We start from the raw sequence: 15,438 nt of genomic DNA, 5'->3' as shown, positions 1-15,438 counted from the left end.
AGAAAAGTTAGACAAATTCATTTGTTTAGTCTTTTTTTATTTTTTTCCCTGTTTTCCTGTGAAATAGTACATTGAGTACATTTCCTTAAAGCCGGAGTCCTTAGTTGTTACATCCATTTTTGGACTTATAAATTAATGATATATACCCATTGATTCTTGAAGAATATAACTTAGAAATGAATCATGAGCTTAGTTCAAATGTCATACCATATCAGAACCCAAAATATAAGCTTGTTTTACTCCAATATTTGTAAACAATGTAAATGTAAACAAACACTGTATAGCCTCCAAACATGGGTAAAACTGATAATGTTGATATCATGGGTGGTCAGTCTTTGCATCCACAGCTCTGTCTATGAATTTAAGAGTGGTTACATTTCTCCAGGCCCATATCTCAGCTTTTTACCAAAACAGAGGTGGGGTGACCTCTTTGTTATGGTTTCAATTCAGGATTCTAGCTTTGTGTTATTGTTTTGATTTCAGAAAAATGTTTCAATGATTTACCTGAGACATGAATTCCCAGCAAAGAAATTTGCTTTATGAGCCTTTATATGTATACTGAACAAAAATATAAATGCAACATGCAACAATTTCAAAGATTTTACTGAGTTACAGTGTATATAAGGAAATCAGTCAATTGAAAGAAATTAATTACGCCCTAATCTATGGATTTCACATGACTGAGCAGGGGCGCAGCCATGGGTGGGCCTAGGAGGGCATAGGCCCACCCACTTTGGAGTCAGGGTGGACCTGAGCACAGACAATCAGAATTTGTTTTTTTTCCCCACAAAAGGGCTTTATTACAGAAATACTCCTCAGGCCTCAGCGGCTTATGGTAGAGAAACTAACATTCAATTCTCTGGCAACAGCTCTGTTGGACATTCATGCAGTCAGCATGCCAATTGCATTCTCCCTCAAAACTTGAGACATCTGTGGCATTGTGTTGTGACAAAACTGTACATTTTAGAGTGGCCTTCTTTTGTCCCCAGCACAAGCTGCACCTGTGTAATGATCATGCTGTTTAATCAGCTTCTTGATATGCCACACCTGTCAGGTGGATGGATTATCTTGGCAAAGGAGAAAAGCTCACTAACAGGGATGTAAAAAATGTGTGTACAAAATTTGAGAGAAATAAGCTTTTTGTGCGTATCGAACATTTATTTCAGCTCATGAAACATGGGACCATGCTTAGGGAATGTGACTTTGGGAAAGAGGTAATCTTAATGGGAGATTTTAACATTAATTATGAAGACAAGTTTAGTAGGAAACCCTCAAACGGATCACTAATACCTTTGACCTTACACAGCTAGTTAAAGGGCCAACCAGGGTGACTTGTGGAATACCTAAGAATACCTAAGAGTGAATTAAGCTATTTTGAAAACGCAATTAAGGGAATTAACTGGAATGATCGCTTGTCCTATACAGACGTGGAAGCTGATAGTCAAGTTTTTCTATCCACAATCCAGACTACAATAAATAGTTTGCTAAAGAAAATCAAATCCAAACCTGGCCAAAAGAACACTCTTCCTTGGCTAAATGGAGAAATCTGGAAACTGATGAAAGAACGAGATTATGCTCTACAAATTGCCCTAAGATCCAAATTAGAGCATGACAGACGTAGGTTTACCATGTTGAGAAATAAGGTGATGAAAGAAGACAGGCCAAGGCAAACTTTTTTATTAACATCATTGGTGAAGCAAAGGGAAATTCTAAACTGATCTGGGAGAATCTAAAAAAGTTAACAGGGAAAGACCATAGTAACACATAGTAAAGACTAGAAATCATGGTGAATAACAATCTAACACAGGATGCAGTCGAAATAGCAATAGCCTTCAATTCCTACTTTATTGACTCTGTCAGGGTACTGACATAGAACCCCTCCACTGGTTTCTTGGGCTCAGTGCTAGTGAATGACGCTCAACCTGTCTTCATCATAAGGGAGGTTTCTGAGTCAAAGGTGAACAAGGTGATTAGCTCACTAAATAACTCTAAAGCCAAAGATGTGTTTGGGCTGGACTCTACCTTTCTTAAAAACTACAAAGAGTCCCTCATTGGCCCCATTACTAAGGTCACCAACACATCTATTGGTCTCGGGGTGTTTTGATACTGTTAACTATGAGATTCTCATCACACAATTGTCCAAGTTCAACTTTTCCCCTGATGCCTTGAGATGAATGAAATCATACCTTGGAGGCAGAACTCAGTGTGTCAGAGTGAGCAATGAGCTGTCGCCCACTCTTAGCTATGATGTGGGCGTGCCCCAAGGGTCTATACTGGGGCCCCTCCTGTTCAGGCTGTATATTAATGATCTGCCTTCTGTCTGTACTGGGTCTGAAGTTCAAATGTATGCAGATGATACAGTGATATATGTGCATGCAAAGAGCAAACAACAAGCTGCACAAGAACTCACTACTGTAATGGTCCAGGTTACAAAGTGGCTCAGTGACTCGTGTTTGCATCTCAATGTGAAAAAACTGTGGGCCTCACAAAGAGTGCAACAGATGTTACTGAGCCAGATGTCTATGTGTCAGGGGGTAAGCTCCAGGTGGTATCTGATTTTAAGTACCTTTGCATCATACTGTCTTTTAAAAAGCATGTGAAAAAGGTAATTCAAATAACCAAATTCAACCTAGCTAATTTCCGATTTATATGAAATTGTTTGACTACAGAGGAAGTTTGCCTGTACTTCAAATCTATGATACTCCCCCACTTAACATACTGCTTGACTAGTTGGGCCCAAGCTTGCTGTACAACATTAAGACCTATTCAGTCAGTCTATAAACAGGCTCTCAAAGTGCTTGATAGGAAGCCCAATATCCATCATCACTGTTACATCCTCAGAAAGCATGAGCTCCTGAGTTGGGAAAATCTTGTGCAATACACCGACGCATGTCTTGTATTCAAGAACCTAAATGGCCTGGCTCCCCCTCCACTCAGTATTTTTGTTAAACAGAAAACCCAGACATATGGCAGCAGATCCACAAGGTCTGCCATGAGAGTCTGACTGTATAGATCCCTTAAGGAAAAGCACCTTTAGTAAATCCGTTTTCTCTGTGAGAGCTTCCCATGTCTGGAATACACTGCCATCAGACACACATAACTGCACCACATATCACACTTTCACAAAATGGTTGAAGACATGGCTAAAGGTCAATCAAATTTGTGAACATGGTCCCTAGCTGTGTGTTGCCGCTTTCCATGTTGTCTGTTGTCTGTAGCTTGTGAGGTGTGGAAACACTTTGTTGCTTTTATGAATTTTGTCTTGCTGCTTTTTGCTCTATGTTGCTCTGTCTGTATGCTACGTCTTGCTTGTCCTATGTTGCTATGTCTGTATGCTACGTCTTGCTTGTCCTATGTTGCTCTGTCTGTATGCTATGTCTTGCTTGTCCTATGTTGCTCTGTCTGTTTGCTACGTCTTGCTTGTCCTAATGTTGCTCTATCTGTATGCTATGTCTTGCTTGTCCTATGTTGCTCTGTCTGTATGCTATGTCTTGCTTGTCTTATGTTGCTATGTCTGTTTGCTACGTCTTGCTTGTCCTAATGTTGCTCTGTCTGTATGCTATGTCTTGCTTGTCCTATGTCTCTATTGTCTATATTGTAATTGTTTTTAATAACCTGCCCAGGGACTGCGGTTGAAAATTAGCCGGCTGGCTAAAACCGGCACTTTTACTGAAACGTTGATTCATGTGCACTGTCCCTGTAAAAATAAAATAAACTCAAACTCAAACTCAAACACTTTACATGTTGAGTTCATATTTTTGTTAGTATACATACAACTCATTTTAAAGCTTGATTTAATGTATTATGAATTATGCCACGTAGGGGAGTGAAAATGTAAGGGAGTTACCCACATTTCTCTTTATCTCTCTTTTTATTGTAGGAGTCAAGTTTCACCCCTAAACCAAGAATCAGACAAGCAACAGATTTATGATTTTATTCACAATGCACTTTGTATTTAGCAGGTAAGAAAGTTCCACTGAAATTGAGTTCTTGTTATTTAACGATATTGAACAAAAGTGTGTGTTCATTTGTACTACTTTATTTGTCAATGTATGTACCTTTTTATTTGAAATCGTGTTGTTGTTTGATGGCCAAATTTATAAAACATTTCTCAAATTCCTTTTTTATCCAAATGTTATATTAGGCTAATATAACATTTGCTGTAATAACATTGTGGCTTTGGAAATGTTTGATCTGGCTGTGTTTCTATCAGTAGACGTTGTCTGTGGATACTGCACACGTATCAGAAACGATTTGATACTATTTGTAAATAAAAACCTTGATGTGGCTGTTTGAATGTTTGTTTACTAATCCATTTATGTTCTTGAATTCCATTCTGACCTCAGACTGCACCTGACGTCTTGTTTGACCTGTCTGCTTCCCTCACTGCTGATAGCCTGCTACTAACACCCAGCACACACAATCAATCTCTCAGCAACCCAATGTGGCCACACTACAGTACCCACAGGTCACCACATCAGGGCAGGCAGTTCCTGGTTGGAACATGGAATCTCCTTTGTGTACCAGCATCACTCAGGAGATAGGCCAGACTGTCCCAGTCACTGATTCCTAAACGGTGGGTCAAGACCCAATTGGGCCATGACCAGCTTGTCATGGGTCAGGTCTGGATTTGGTCTGGGTTGTAAGGGTTGTCTATATTTGGTGGGTCACACCATAGATTTAGATCAACCTCGCATCATTGAATCTGTCCCATTACGACGTCTGTGAGAGCATGGACAGGGCCATTGAAGCCATCTCCATTTTGAAGAAGTCCATTTTCTTCTGCGAATTGGCAAACAAACTGAGTGTCCACACTGCCACCTGTACTGTGTTGTTAAAACAGATATAAAGCCAAGGTTGGAGATTTACTGTCACCTGCAGTTGTGGAATATTTGCTCACAAGTATAATTCATTGGCTGATCCCACCTGATTACCCAGATGGAATCATGTGATCGTTCCTTAACCCATAGAAAGACCCACCCAGTTGACTACTTCAAAATGGTGAAAGTCCTCAATGGTGCCACCCATGCTAAATCGACCTTTAGGGCCCTAGAGTTATTCTCTATGGGTCACGCAAACACTTGGGCTATAAGTGGGTAACAATTAGGGTTGCAAAATTACAGGAACTTTCAATGAAATCCTTGGTTTTCCACAAATCCTGGTTGGATTTCCTGCTTATTCTGGGAAATCTCCAACCAGAATTTCAGGAAAACCAGGGAATTTATTGAAAGTTTCCAGAATTTTGCAACCCTAGTCACAATGGAATAAAATGTCTGGGGAATACCGTTCACTGGAATAAAAACATTTACAATTTGATCTGCAGACATTTGTAAACTAAGTCTAATAATAATCACTCAAACACACAGGAGTATTGTCTCGGTTCACTTTTTATTGTTTCACAACAGCTGACTGGCACCCGTGTACCGTGGTTTTGTTTTTGCTACATATAGCACAGATGACCTATCCATCTTTACATTGCTGCAAAACAAAAATAAATAAATACTAAATCAAACACTATCCCAGGAAGTAGTGGTGTTGGGGTCTGGGGGACAGAAGTAGTGGTGTTGGGGTCTGGGGGACAGAAGTAGTGGTGGTGGGTTCTGGGGGACAGAAGTAGTGGGGGTGTTGGGGGACAGAAGTAGTGGGGGTGTTGGGGTCTGGGGGACAGAAGTAGTGGGGGTGTTGGGGTCTGGGGGACAGAAGTAGTGGTGGTGGTGGGGTCTGGGGGACAGAAGTAGTGGTGGTGGTGGGGTCTGGGGGACAGAAGTAGTGGTGGTGGTGGGGTCTGGGGGACAGAAGTAGTGGTGGTGGTGGGGTCTGGGGGACAGAAGTAGTGGTGTTGGGGTCGGGGGACAGAAGGTAGTGGTGGTGGGGTCTGGGGGACAGAAGTAGTGGTGGTGTTGGGGTCTGGGGGACAGGAGTAGTAGTGGTGTTGGGGTCTGGGGGACAGAAGTAGTGGTGGTGTTGGGGTCTGGGGGACAGGAGTAGTAGTGGTGTTGGGGTCTGGGGGGGGACAGTAGTAGTGGTGTTGGGGTCTGGGGGACAGAAGTAGTGGTGGTGGGGTCTGGGGGACAGAAGTAGTGGTGTTGGGGTCTGGGGGACAGAAGTATTAATTTGTGTCCTTTCTCACAAAAGTCTGTCTCTTTGTTGAGTTGGAACAGTGTGACGTCCCAACTCCATTTTGGCAACTTTGCACTTCAAGAATACCCAGATAAGTCTCCTGTGTTTTAGTATCGTGTAGTGTACAGCAGCCCTGCCTGTAGGTTGGCTCGCTGCTGTGTGTCTGTCACACCAAATACTCAGAGAATAACTAGAAAAGACTAAGAGATCATTTTTTTGTACCTAGACTTTCCTATGTAAACAACATTTAGAGTAAAACTTCTGTAGTTTTGTTATCAGAGCTGGAAGTGATCAAAATATGGATTTGTAAAGCCTTCATCACAACCAGTGAGGATGATGCAGGACAGCCTGGCCACCACTGGAGGCTACTACAGATAGTTAGTATTGCCATCTAAAAGGTACAGCTGCTTAAATATTGATAAAGTGCAGCAGACAATCCTAATTCTGCATTTTCCATATTCAGTCTAATGAAATGTTAATCCAATGAAAAACAACTAATGCAAATATCTACGAGTCAATTCAGGCATAATGTATCATTAGACATGTATCCTTAACATTGTTATTCATTTAATACATTTTAATATTTCAGCAATTACATAATATTGAAAGATATATTAGTGCTCCATGTGTGTTGTCCTTTTCAATTCAATCACATTAAGAGGAATCTGATGCCTTTTCCTGGCTTGACTGATGATTCAACTTCAGAACCATCATTTCAGTTCTCATATTAGACAGGTCGTTTCAGACTTATCATAGGGTGATGTCCCAATAACCCCCCATAGCTTGCTTTCCTTTTAGGTCACAGATCTGACAGGATTGGATGGGCATCAGTATAATGAAGGACACCTATCCAGCCCTTTCATATATCCATGATGGTTATGGTGGAAAGAAAGCCATTACAGGCATCTGGGACACGTTTGTGCTTCAGTGAGCCTCATTCATTCAGGCTCTTAGAGGGTAATAGAGGTTCCTTCAGGACGGTGCAACATTATCAACATTACAGATAGAAATAGAATGTATAGAACTGACAGGATTCCCTGTTCCATACCACATAGAACCATGCCTGTTCTATATTAGACATTTCTATCCTAAATGTTTTGTGATGTCATCACTCTCCTGTCCTGAATAATCTAAATGTTCCAATTGGAGGTTGATTCTATTGTGTCAACAGGGAACACTAACACTCTTTCTCAAATGCACCCAACACTAACACGAGTCTGGTCCATCTGTGTGTATGAAGAATAACCCTCATCTCCACATGCAGTTCTACAGTAGCTCTTACAAAACAAAAGATGTAACAAACAAAAATAAACAATAAATTAAATCTGTGTTGTAAACAATATTCTAACAAGTATTCACAAAAAAATGAAGTATACGTTGTAATAAGCTGCCGTTGTAACTTCTTAAAAACCACTGTAGCGTATTATAGAATTGGGTTTAACAGTTTACGTGTCTGTATGAGGGAGTTTATTAACAGTCTAGTGAAGGAAACGCCAGTGGTCATTGACAAGAGTCGTCGTCTTTTAGTGCACACTACTCAATTGTTGCCTTATTGGTCAGTTCTTCTGGGAACATTTCCCATAGATGGTTGATCATAACAAATTTAACATGAGAATGACATTTTTATGGTCTAAGGCTAAGCAGTAAGGACCAGTGTCATCTCCTTCATAGAGGCTACAGTATTAAAGTGGCACTTTGATAATGCTGATATAGACATGCTAACCTGGAGCCAAGATGTTAGAGTAAAGCACAGCAGACAACTAGGGCTGCATCTTAACAGGTTAAAGTGGCTTCCTCAGCCACCGGGCATTCTGTCCTTCACACAGTGACCGGTTAGAACTGGACCGTTGCCCCAATGTTAGATCAGTTACAGATGGAGAGGAAGTCATTTTAGACTGATGAGTTGCAGCCCGTTTGTGATGGAAGGTTCAGTGGCCCTGCTTGCTACCCTGAATAAAATACACATTTATTTCACAGTTCACTTCAAGGAAAAGAAGGAAGGAGAGGTGTAGTGACCAGAAGGAGGCTTTGAGTGAGTGAACTAACTGTAGTATATAGGGTAGTAGTGGACACTTTGTAGTGTGGTAGTGTACAGAGCAGCCGCTAGCAGCAGCAGACAGTAGTGGATGAGTGGTGAACTCCTGAACTGCCGGTTTGTGCTGGCCAGTCTCTTAAACAGGACAGCAACAAGTCCTCCTCACAAAGAAAGAGGGGGAAAAAAAGTGAGGAATGAAATTAATCTAGGGAGGAGAAAAAGGCTTGTGTCCCATGTTGGAATGAGAGATGAAGAGGAGAGAGGAAGAAGGGAATATTCTACGGTTGTTCCTCCTTCTTCAACGATATGCGTTTCTTCCTGGCAGCCAGCATCTCATAGAAGGGGTCCACGCTGACCGCAGAGCTGGAGAGAGGGATGGAAGAAACAGAAACAGAATAGAAGAATGTTAGTCTGATGCATTTCTAAATGTATCCATCCATACACCCTACTCTCCCTTCATGCCTGCCTGCCTGCCTGCCTCCCTCCCTACGTACGTACGTACTTGATGTGGTGGATCCATTCGTCTTTCTCCTCAGGTGTGGGGGCAGAAATGCGGTACACGTTGTGGTTCCCCTCCACCACTCTGCCGTCTGCCTCCGTCTTACAGGCCTTGATCAGCTGACCACGGTTGTTGGGGATGTACAGCTCAAAGCAGTTCTGGGAGGGAAGAGCAGGAGTCAGGAGAAATGGTGATCATGTCCTATGTTGACATTCTAAATGTATTGATAACAAACTCACAGGTTTCCTGGGGTCTTCAACCTCCCGGATACTCAGGTTCTCTAGGGGAATGATACCTCTGGGCTCCTTATCCTGAACACACACATTATACACACTGTAGTACAGAACACTGATCCACGTTACAATGTTCTGTTACATAGCTCTTTACCGGATTACATTTCACATTGCTCTACAGTGGCACTTTGGCAGCTATAATGCTGACTTACTGTAGTATACTCAAAGTAGTAAAGGCAGTTGTCTGTGAGAATGAACCATCTTCTTTTCCAGGTCTTCACCCGTCCTCCTGAAATACAAACAGACCAATAGAGGCATGAGACAGGGTGGTATCTGGAGGTCAGCAGAATACCAACTGGACTGGAGAAACTCATTCCACTTGACTGCTCCACATACTGAAGTAAATACTCCATTACTACACATCACCTTCAGGATATTACAGTTATTCAGACAGCTTGTATAGCCTTACATGTCCAATGTTACTGTGCCTTTGTATGTCAATTCATCTCACACGGTAATATGTGACGTCTGATGTCTGTCAAAAGGCATATGTGGACAATAACTTTTCTTCTATATGCCTGTTGGCCATTTTGGTTCCATAAGAATGATATTGTTTCTCATGGACCCATTCTCCCAGTACATACCTCCTGAGAAACAAGCGGCAGCAGCAGAGTGTGGAAATCACAGGGAGAAGCAGAGACAACAGGGACCAGAGGTTTTGGGGGAGGGAGGGAGAAGACGGCAGAGATATTAGTGACAAACAGATCACAGACCCCACCATGCGAGAGGAGACGGTTCAGACTGCCATGATGCAAGAGAGTGGTACTGAGGGAAGCTCCATGTAGAAGTCGCTCAGACAGATATCTAGGATCAGTTTACTGTGGCCCAATCCTATTCTTAACATGGCGGAGAAAACACAAACTGATTTTATGAGAATCCAAGGGCAGCTCCCTCAGTGTGGACAGTTCTGTCTATTTACCCATCATGCAATGGCAGTCTTAAGATCATAATACATGGACGATGTTTTAGGCAACATTGCTGGACAAAAAGTCTGGCAATATTGCCTCAGAACATTGGCGGTGTATCATTATATTTTGTGTAAACTTGAGAGAGAAGGAAGCAGGCACATAACAGCACAAAGCCTTAGGAGAGAGAGCACACAAGTTTACGCTCACTATCCAAAAACCCTGGGGCTGATCAGGACCGTTACAGACATTACAGAATGTTAATATATTTTTAAGCCATCCAAATAATCCATATTTGGTTTTGAAACCACCTTGAGGTGATCAGCAGAGAGAAGCCGCAGTACCCCCTCCCGCCACCCGGCATCGCCACGGCCAGCTCACCTAGTTTGAGGAGCCAGCCCTCTCTGTCGGGGTTGAAGAAGGTGTGTGTCAGGTCGTTCCCATCATCCTCAGGGATCTTGAAGGGCTCGTTCTTGATGCTGTCATAAAGATTCTGTGGTAGACAGAGACAAGAGACATTCAGAGGGGTTGGGTTAAATGCGAAAGACCATTGAGGAGAGACTAACAGCAGGGAGATTCACTATAACACACTGATATTTTATCTGAACGAGAGACATTCCACTGACATTCCACTGAACCCCTCCAAACTGATAAAAAAAGATGATCACTCAGTCAAGAGCCAACGACACCTCACTTCCACAGAAACTCCCCTAGCCCCTCCCCATAGCTCCTATGTTCCCCTCCCTCACTCACTCTGAGCAGGTCCTCTGGCAGGTCTCCACCCTCATTGATGCCTCTGTTCATGGAGATGAAGCGGTCCAATCCAGGCTTGTCTCTCACGTTGGGGTTGTGGAGGCTGGTGTTCAGCATGATGATAGCAAACGACAGCACATAGCACGTATCTGAGGAGAGAGCGGAACCATAGGATGAGAAGTGGCTAGTAGCCCTCTGTGTTGTAACAACGGTAAGTGTGTGTACCAGTGCTCTGGAAGACCCCAGGGTTGCAGTGACAGTATCTCTGGGCAAAGGCCTCCATCATCCTGTCAATCTTCTGAGCCTCGCCAGGCAGACGGAAACTCCACAGGAACTGCCTGCAGGGTTCACACAAAGGTCAGAGGTCAAAAGGTCAGCGAGAGCACTGGTTGTCATCAACAAAGATGCTGTAGTGTTTTTATCCTCTACAATTTGAAATTGATGTACTGTTTTTTATTAAATGTCAGAGCTTATCATAGAGGACACCCCAGCTTACCTGAGAGCCTGGACCAGGTTGAGATCAGTGAACTCGTGAAGGTCAACAAACGCCTGCAGAACCTTGAGATTAAAGTCCTCCCTACAGGAGAGAAGAGGAACGTAGACTTCTGATGCTGTTCAGCCCAACAATAACAAAGACAATAGCAAGGTAGAGAGAGGGAATGGTTACCTCTCTCCCAGGTAGTCTCCTATAGCAGTCTTGTTGAGTCCCTCTCCTTTGTACAGGAACTGGGCAACATCCTCTTGAGTGTGTCTGAGCAACTCATTCTCCACCAGGAACACAATACCCTACACAGACAGACAGACAAACTACAATCAAAAGAGAGTAAATGCTTCAAGAGATTGATGAGAAGACAGACAGGAGAGGGGTTGTGGTGAAAGAGAGGGGTTGTAGAGTAAAGCTGATCAGATTTATGTATCCATTCCATGTCCCCTTTTCACCTTTTTGGGGTCCATGTTAAACTTCTTCCTTCCCATGGCCACATGCCTGTTCTTCTGTAAAGTTTTACTGCAGGGAGGAAAGACAAGGAGTGGATCTCATTCAACACAATACCTCTTCATCAATTATACATACAGTTAGAGGGTAATGGAGAGGACAGAGTGGGGAAGTCACACTAAAATAGCTCTTAGAAATGCTACATTGACTGAAAACACGATCTCATTTGCAGCTATGACCTGAGGAAGTTGCCAGGGAGAGGAGAATAGTCGAAGAAGCCAATTGGAAGCTATAATTTTTTACATAAACTTAAAAGTGAAGTTGCCATAGATGCAATATTGAGTAAATGCAGAGGTAACCTGAATGCATAGGAAGTTATTTTGGGAAACACGGCTGTCACATGGACTCTCTCTAATCATCCCATTATAATTCAACTTCAGATACACCAGGGGGGAGGGACTGTGCTACACACTGAATAATGGAACTGAAATATTCAGGGGACCATCTGTGTGTTTTTCTCACCTGCCCTCTGTGCTGGTCTCCAGTCCTTCCACCTCTATGATGGCCTCTCTGAGCTCATCTCTGAGCCTCTGGATCTCCTGCAGCAGAGCTCCCTTCCTCCGACGGATGTCCTCCAGCTCAGAACGCTCCTCTGGACTCAGGTCTACCGGGACTGTAGGGAAGGAGGGAGAAGAGGGGTGAGAGAATAAAAAGATGGATGGGGATAGAAAAACAGGGAGCATGGAAATGGGAGAGAATGGGAAAATGGTGGGGACAGAGAACTAAGTTTAAATTTACCTGACATAGGACAGTAATTCAAAATCTGTTTGCTACTGTGCATTTCTTACTGAAAACAATAAGAAGTTTGAGTAAAAGCCGTGTTTTACAAAACACAAAACTAGTCATATCCAATCCCAATTTCCAAACAGGTATTCAATTTCCCTTCTCTATTCTTGCTAGTTTCTCCACTCACTGACCTGTACCTAATTCCTCCATTTTGGTTGTCTAGTCAAATGGAAATGTGTGGAAAATCAGGAGGTTGATGATGGGCGTCTCATTGCAGACTTGATATACTGGAGCACTCAACCTTACAGCCTATTCATTGATAAAGAACAGTTCACAGAGCTCAGAAAACCAACTATTATTGCACAGAAGTAGCCTATCATCACAGAACAGAAGTACTGTAGATAAGAGGAAAAACAAGTTTAAAATCAAATAAGCCAAAACACTGGCTGCAGGGCTTTCACTCTGAAACATTCCATGGAATCCTGACAATCTCTAATGTGACAGCGGGAGTGGTTAGACATGACAAATACTAGTTGGGGACAGAGATAAGATCTACATTAAAAAATATATGTTTACACATCCTCCCTTTCGGCATGTGAACTATGCAGGACAATTTGCACAAAAAAAGTATTAATTCCAAATGACACCTCTCTCTAGCTACTGTCAATCCCCAGATGTGTTCAACTAAAGTAACTAAATGGATTAGGCGTGTTATCAGTGCTGCACTGATTTTTGTTGCTTCTTCGCTCAGAGGTAGATTTTTTTTCTAACACACCTGTTTAGACTAATTATCAAGCCACTATCTAATTAGTTGTATCAGGTCAGATGTGTTAGTGCAGGAACAACGATGTGCAGTCCTCTGGGTCCCCAGCCTGGACTGGAGTTTAAAAAATAGAGGCGATAGTATCGCTGCAAACCACAGTACTACCTCGGTAGAGTGACCAGCCACTATAGTGCCATGATGGGGTTCATGTGTTTAGGATGCTAAATGACATCTGTAAGTCAACAACAACCCCGCCCCTCAGAATGAGGTGAATAACTAACGAGCTAGCTAAGTTATTCAATGTTTTGATTCTTGAAAGACAGTGGGTAAGTTTAACGTGAAATAGTAACCAATACTGTAATGAATGTTAGCTAGCTATTTGGATGAGTGGTCAAACTACAATAAGTAGTTAGCTACAACTAGTTACCCAGTAAGCCTAAAGAGTTAGCTAGCTTGCTAACTAGCAAGTTAACGTTAGCCAGTACTGTATTATTAGCTTACGTCGACTGCGGTTATATGGGACTCTCATATGAGAAACATGCAGTACATTATAATGCATACAACGTTAAATATTGTTTAGTGACAACTGTGCTCTAATTGTGTAGTGAAATGCCTGCTGTTACAACTACCTGGCTAGCTGAGTGTGTTTATTATGAGCGAAGCGTTAGCGTAGTGATACTTACTGTAGTCCAGGTCATCCATTTTTGGCGCTTTGCTTTTAGGCATAAATATTTCAGAGTCGACTGTCATTCAATAAATGAAAAAGTAATGGATATATATGAAAATATATCCTCCAAATAAAAAGGAAATAAATAAATAACCAGCCTTGCGTACCGAAACCTGGGGCACAGACAAAGGAGGTGGTGGTACAGGAAGTGACGCTAACTTTTTGTTTTAAATAAACACGTCCTCACTTTCGGCCATTTTTGTAAGGAACTTCTGAACCCAGAAAGAAGCCACACAACCAAAGACACTGATAACAAGCGACTTTCATATGTGACACAAACATCTGAGGTTGTTTTGGCCAATATAGTAGAACTTGGTTTATTTCCCAATAACTGCCTGGAAAATGGGTCACTGTATGTTTTTTAAATGTTTTATTAAAGGTTCAATGCAGCCGTTTTTTAAAATCTCAATATCAAATCATTCCTGGGTAATAATTTCAGTAAAATCAAATTTTATTGGTCACAACACATTTGTTGCAGATTTTATTGCGGGTGTAGCGAAATGCTTGTGTCCCTAGCTCCAACAGTGCAGTTGTATCTAACAATTCACAACAATACACACATCTTAAAGTGAAATAATGAAATTAAGAAATAAATATTTGATCGAGCAATGTCGGAGTGGCATTGACTAAAATATAGTAGAATAGAATACAGTATATACATATGAGATTAGTATATTAAGTACCTTAGTGTGATTATTTTTGTTCATTTTAATTGAAAACAAACTAAAATAACTTTTTTAGCAAAGAGTAATTTCACAAACACAAATTTTGCTTGAACTGTCTGGGAGTGGTCTGAGTGGGGAGGATGAAAAAAAAACTTGCTGTTATTGGCAAAATAGTTTAACTCTCTTGTTAAGATTGAATCCTTCTACATCGGCTCTGACGCTCGTCAGATGTGGCAGGACTTGAAAACTATTACAGACTACAAAGGTAAACCCAGACGCGAGCTGCCCAGTGACGCAAGACTACCAGACGAGCTAAATGCCTTTTATGCTTGCTTCGAGGCAAGCAACACTGAAGCAAGCACGAGAGCACCAGCTGTTCTGGACGACTGTATGATAACGCACTCGATAGCCGATGTGAGCAAGACCTTTAAACAGGTCAACATTCACAAAGCCACGGGGCCAGACGGATTACTAGGACGTGTACTCAAAGCATGCGCAGGTCAACTGGCAAGTGTCTTCACTGACATTTTCAACCTCTCCCTGACCGAGTCTGTAATACCTACATGTTTCAAGCAGACCACCAAAGTCCCTGTGCCCAGGAAGCGAAGGTAACCTGCCTAAATGATTCCCACCCCGTAGCACCCACATTTGTAGCCATGAAGTGCTTTTAAAGGCTGGTCATAGCTCACATCAACAGCATCCTCCCGGATACCCAAGACCTCCTCCAATTCGCATACCGCCCCAATTGCACTCCACCCTGCCATTTCCCACCTGGACAAAAGGAACACCTATTTGAGAATGCTGTTCATTGACTACAGTGTTCAACACCATAGTGCCCACTAAGCTAAGGACCCTGGGACTAAACATCTCCCTCTGCCACATTGATCCTCAACACTGGGGCCCCTCAGGGGTGTGTACTTAGTCCCCTCCGGGACTCCCTGTTCACCCACGACTGCAT

At 42.4% G+C, this 15,438-nt stretch overlaps 1 protein-coding gene across 4 annotated transcripts; it reads right to left on the bottom strand.

The window, feature by feature from the left end:
• Positions 1 to 5,369: 5,369 nt before the first annotated feature.
• Positions 5,370 to 13,967, bottom strand: LOC112234868 (cytohesin-2). 4 transcript variants are annotated; one of them, XM_042308079.1, is made up of 13 exons: positions 13,772 to 13,967; positions 12,517 to 12,634; positions 12,062 to 12,212; positions 11,545 to 11,611; positions 11,273 to 11,391; positions 11,102 to 11,182; positions 10,831 to 10,943; positions 10,606 to 10,754; positions 10,233 to 10,345; positions 9,100 to 9,178; positions 8,894 to 8,965; positions 8,658 to 8,812; positions 5,370 to 8,518 (listed from the first exon to the last, which is right to left on the bottom strand). In XM_042308079.1, the coding sequence occupies exons 2-13, from the start codon at positions 12,533 to 12,535 to the stop codon at positions 8,434 to 8,436; spliced, it is 1,203 nt and encodes a 400-aa protein (XP_042164013.1). In that variant the 5' UTR covers positions 12,536 to 12,634; positions 13,772 to 13,967; the 3' UTR covers positions 5,370 to 8,433. The 4 variants fall into 4 exon arrangements, with proteins under 4 accessions (XP_042164013.1, XP_024258944.1, XP_024258943.1 ...); XM_024403176.2 differs by lacking the exon at positions 13,772 to 13,967 and adding an exon at positions 12,973 to 13,058; XM_024403175.2 differs by lacking the exon at positions 12,517 to 12,634 and having other exon boundaries at positions 9,100 to 9,176; positions 10,234 to 10,345.
• Between the last annotated feature and the right edge of the window lie 1,471 nt (positions 13,968 to 15,438).

The sequence above is a fragment of the Oncorhynchus tshawytscha genome, linkage group LG03 (genome assembly GCF_018296145.1).
Source record: "Oncorhynchus tshawytscha isolate Ot180627B linkage group LG03, Otsh_v2.0, whole genome shotgun sequence".
Lineage (NCBI taxonomy): Eukaryota > Metazoa > Chordata > Actinopteri > Salmoniformes > Salmonidae > Oncorhynchus > Oncorhynchus tshawytscha.
The sequence above is the reverse complement of the archived record's forward strand: the minus strand, read 5'-3'. Positions and strand labels throughout refer to the sequence as shown.

Coding starts and splice junctions, on each gene's coding strand:
- LOC112234868 (XM_024403175.2), bottom strand. CDS start 13,838: ATGACAGTCGACTCTGAAATATTTATGCCTAAAAGCAAAGCGCCAAAA. Junction 11,392..11,544: donor TTAACATGGACCCCAAAAAG/GTGAAAAGGGGA, acceptor CTGTCTGTGTAG/GGTATTGTGTTCCTGGTGGA. Junction 8,966..9,099: donor ACTACTTTGAGTATACTACA/GTAAGTCAGCAT, acceptor GTGTGTGTTCAG/GATAAGGAGCCCAGAGGTAT.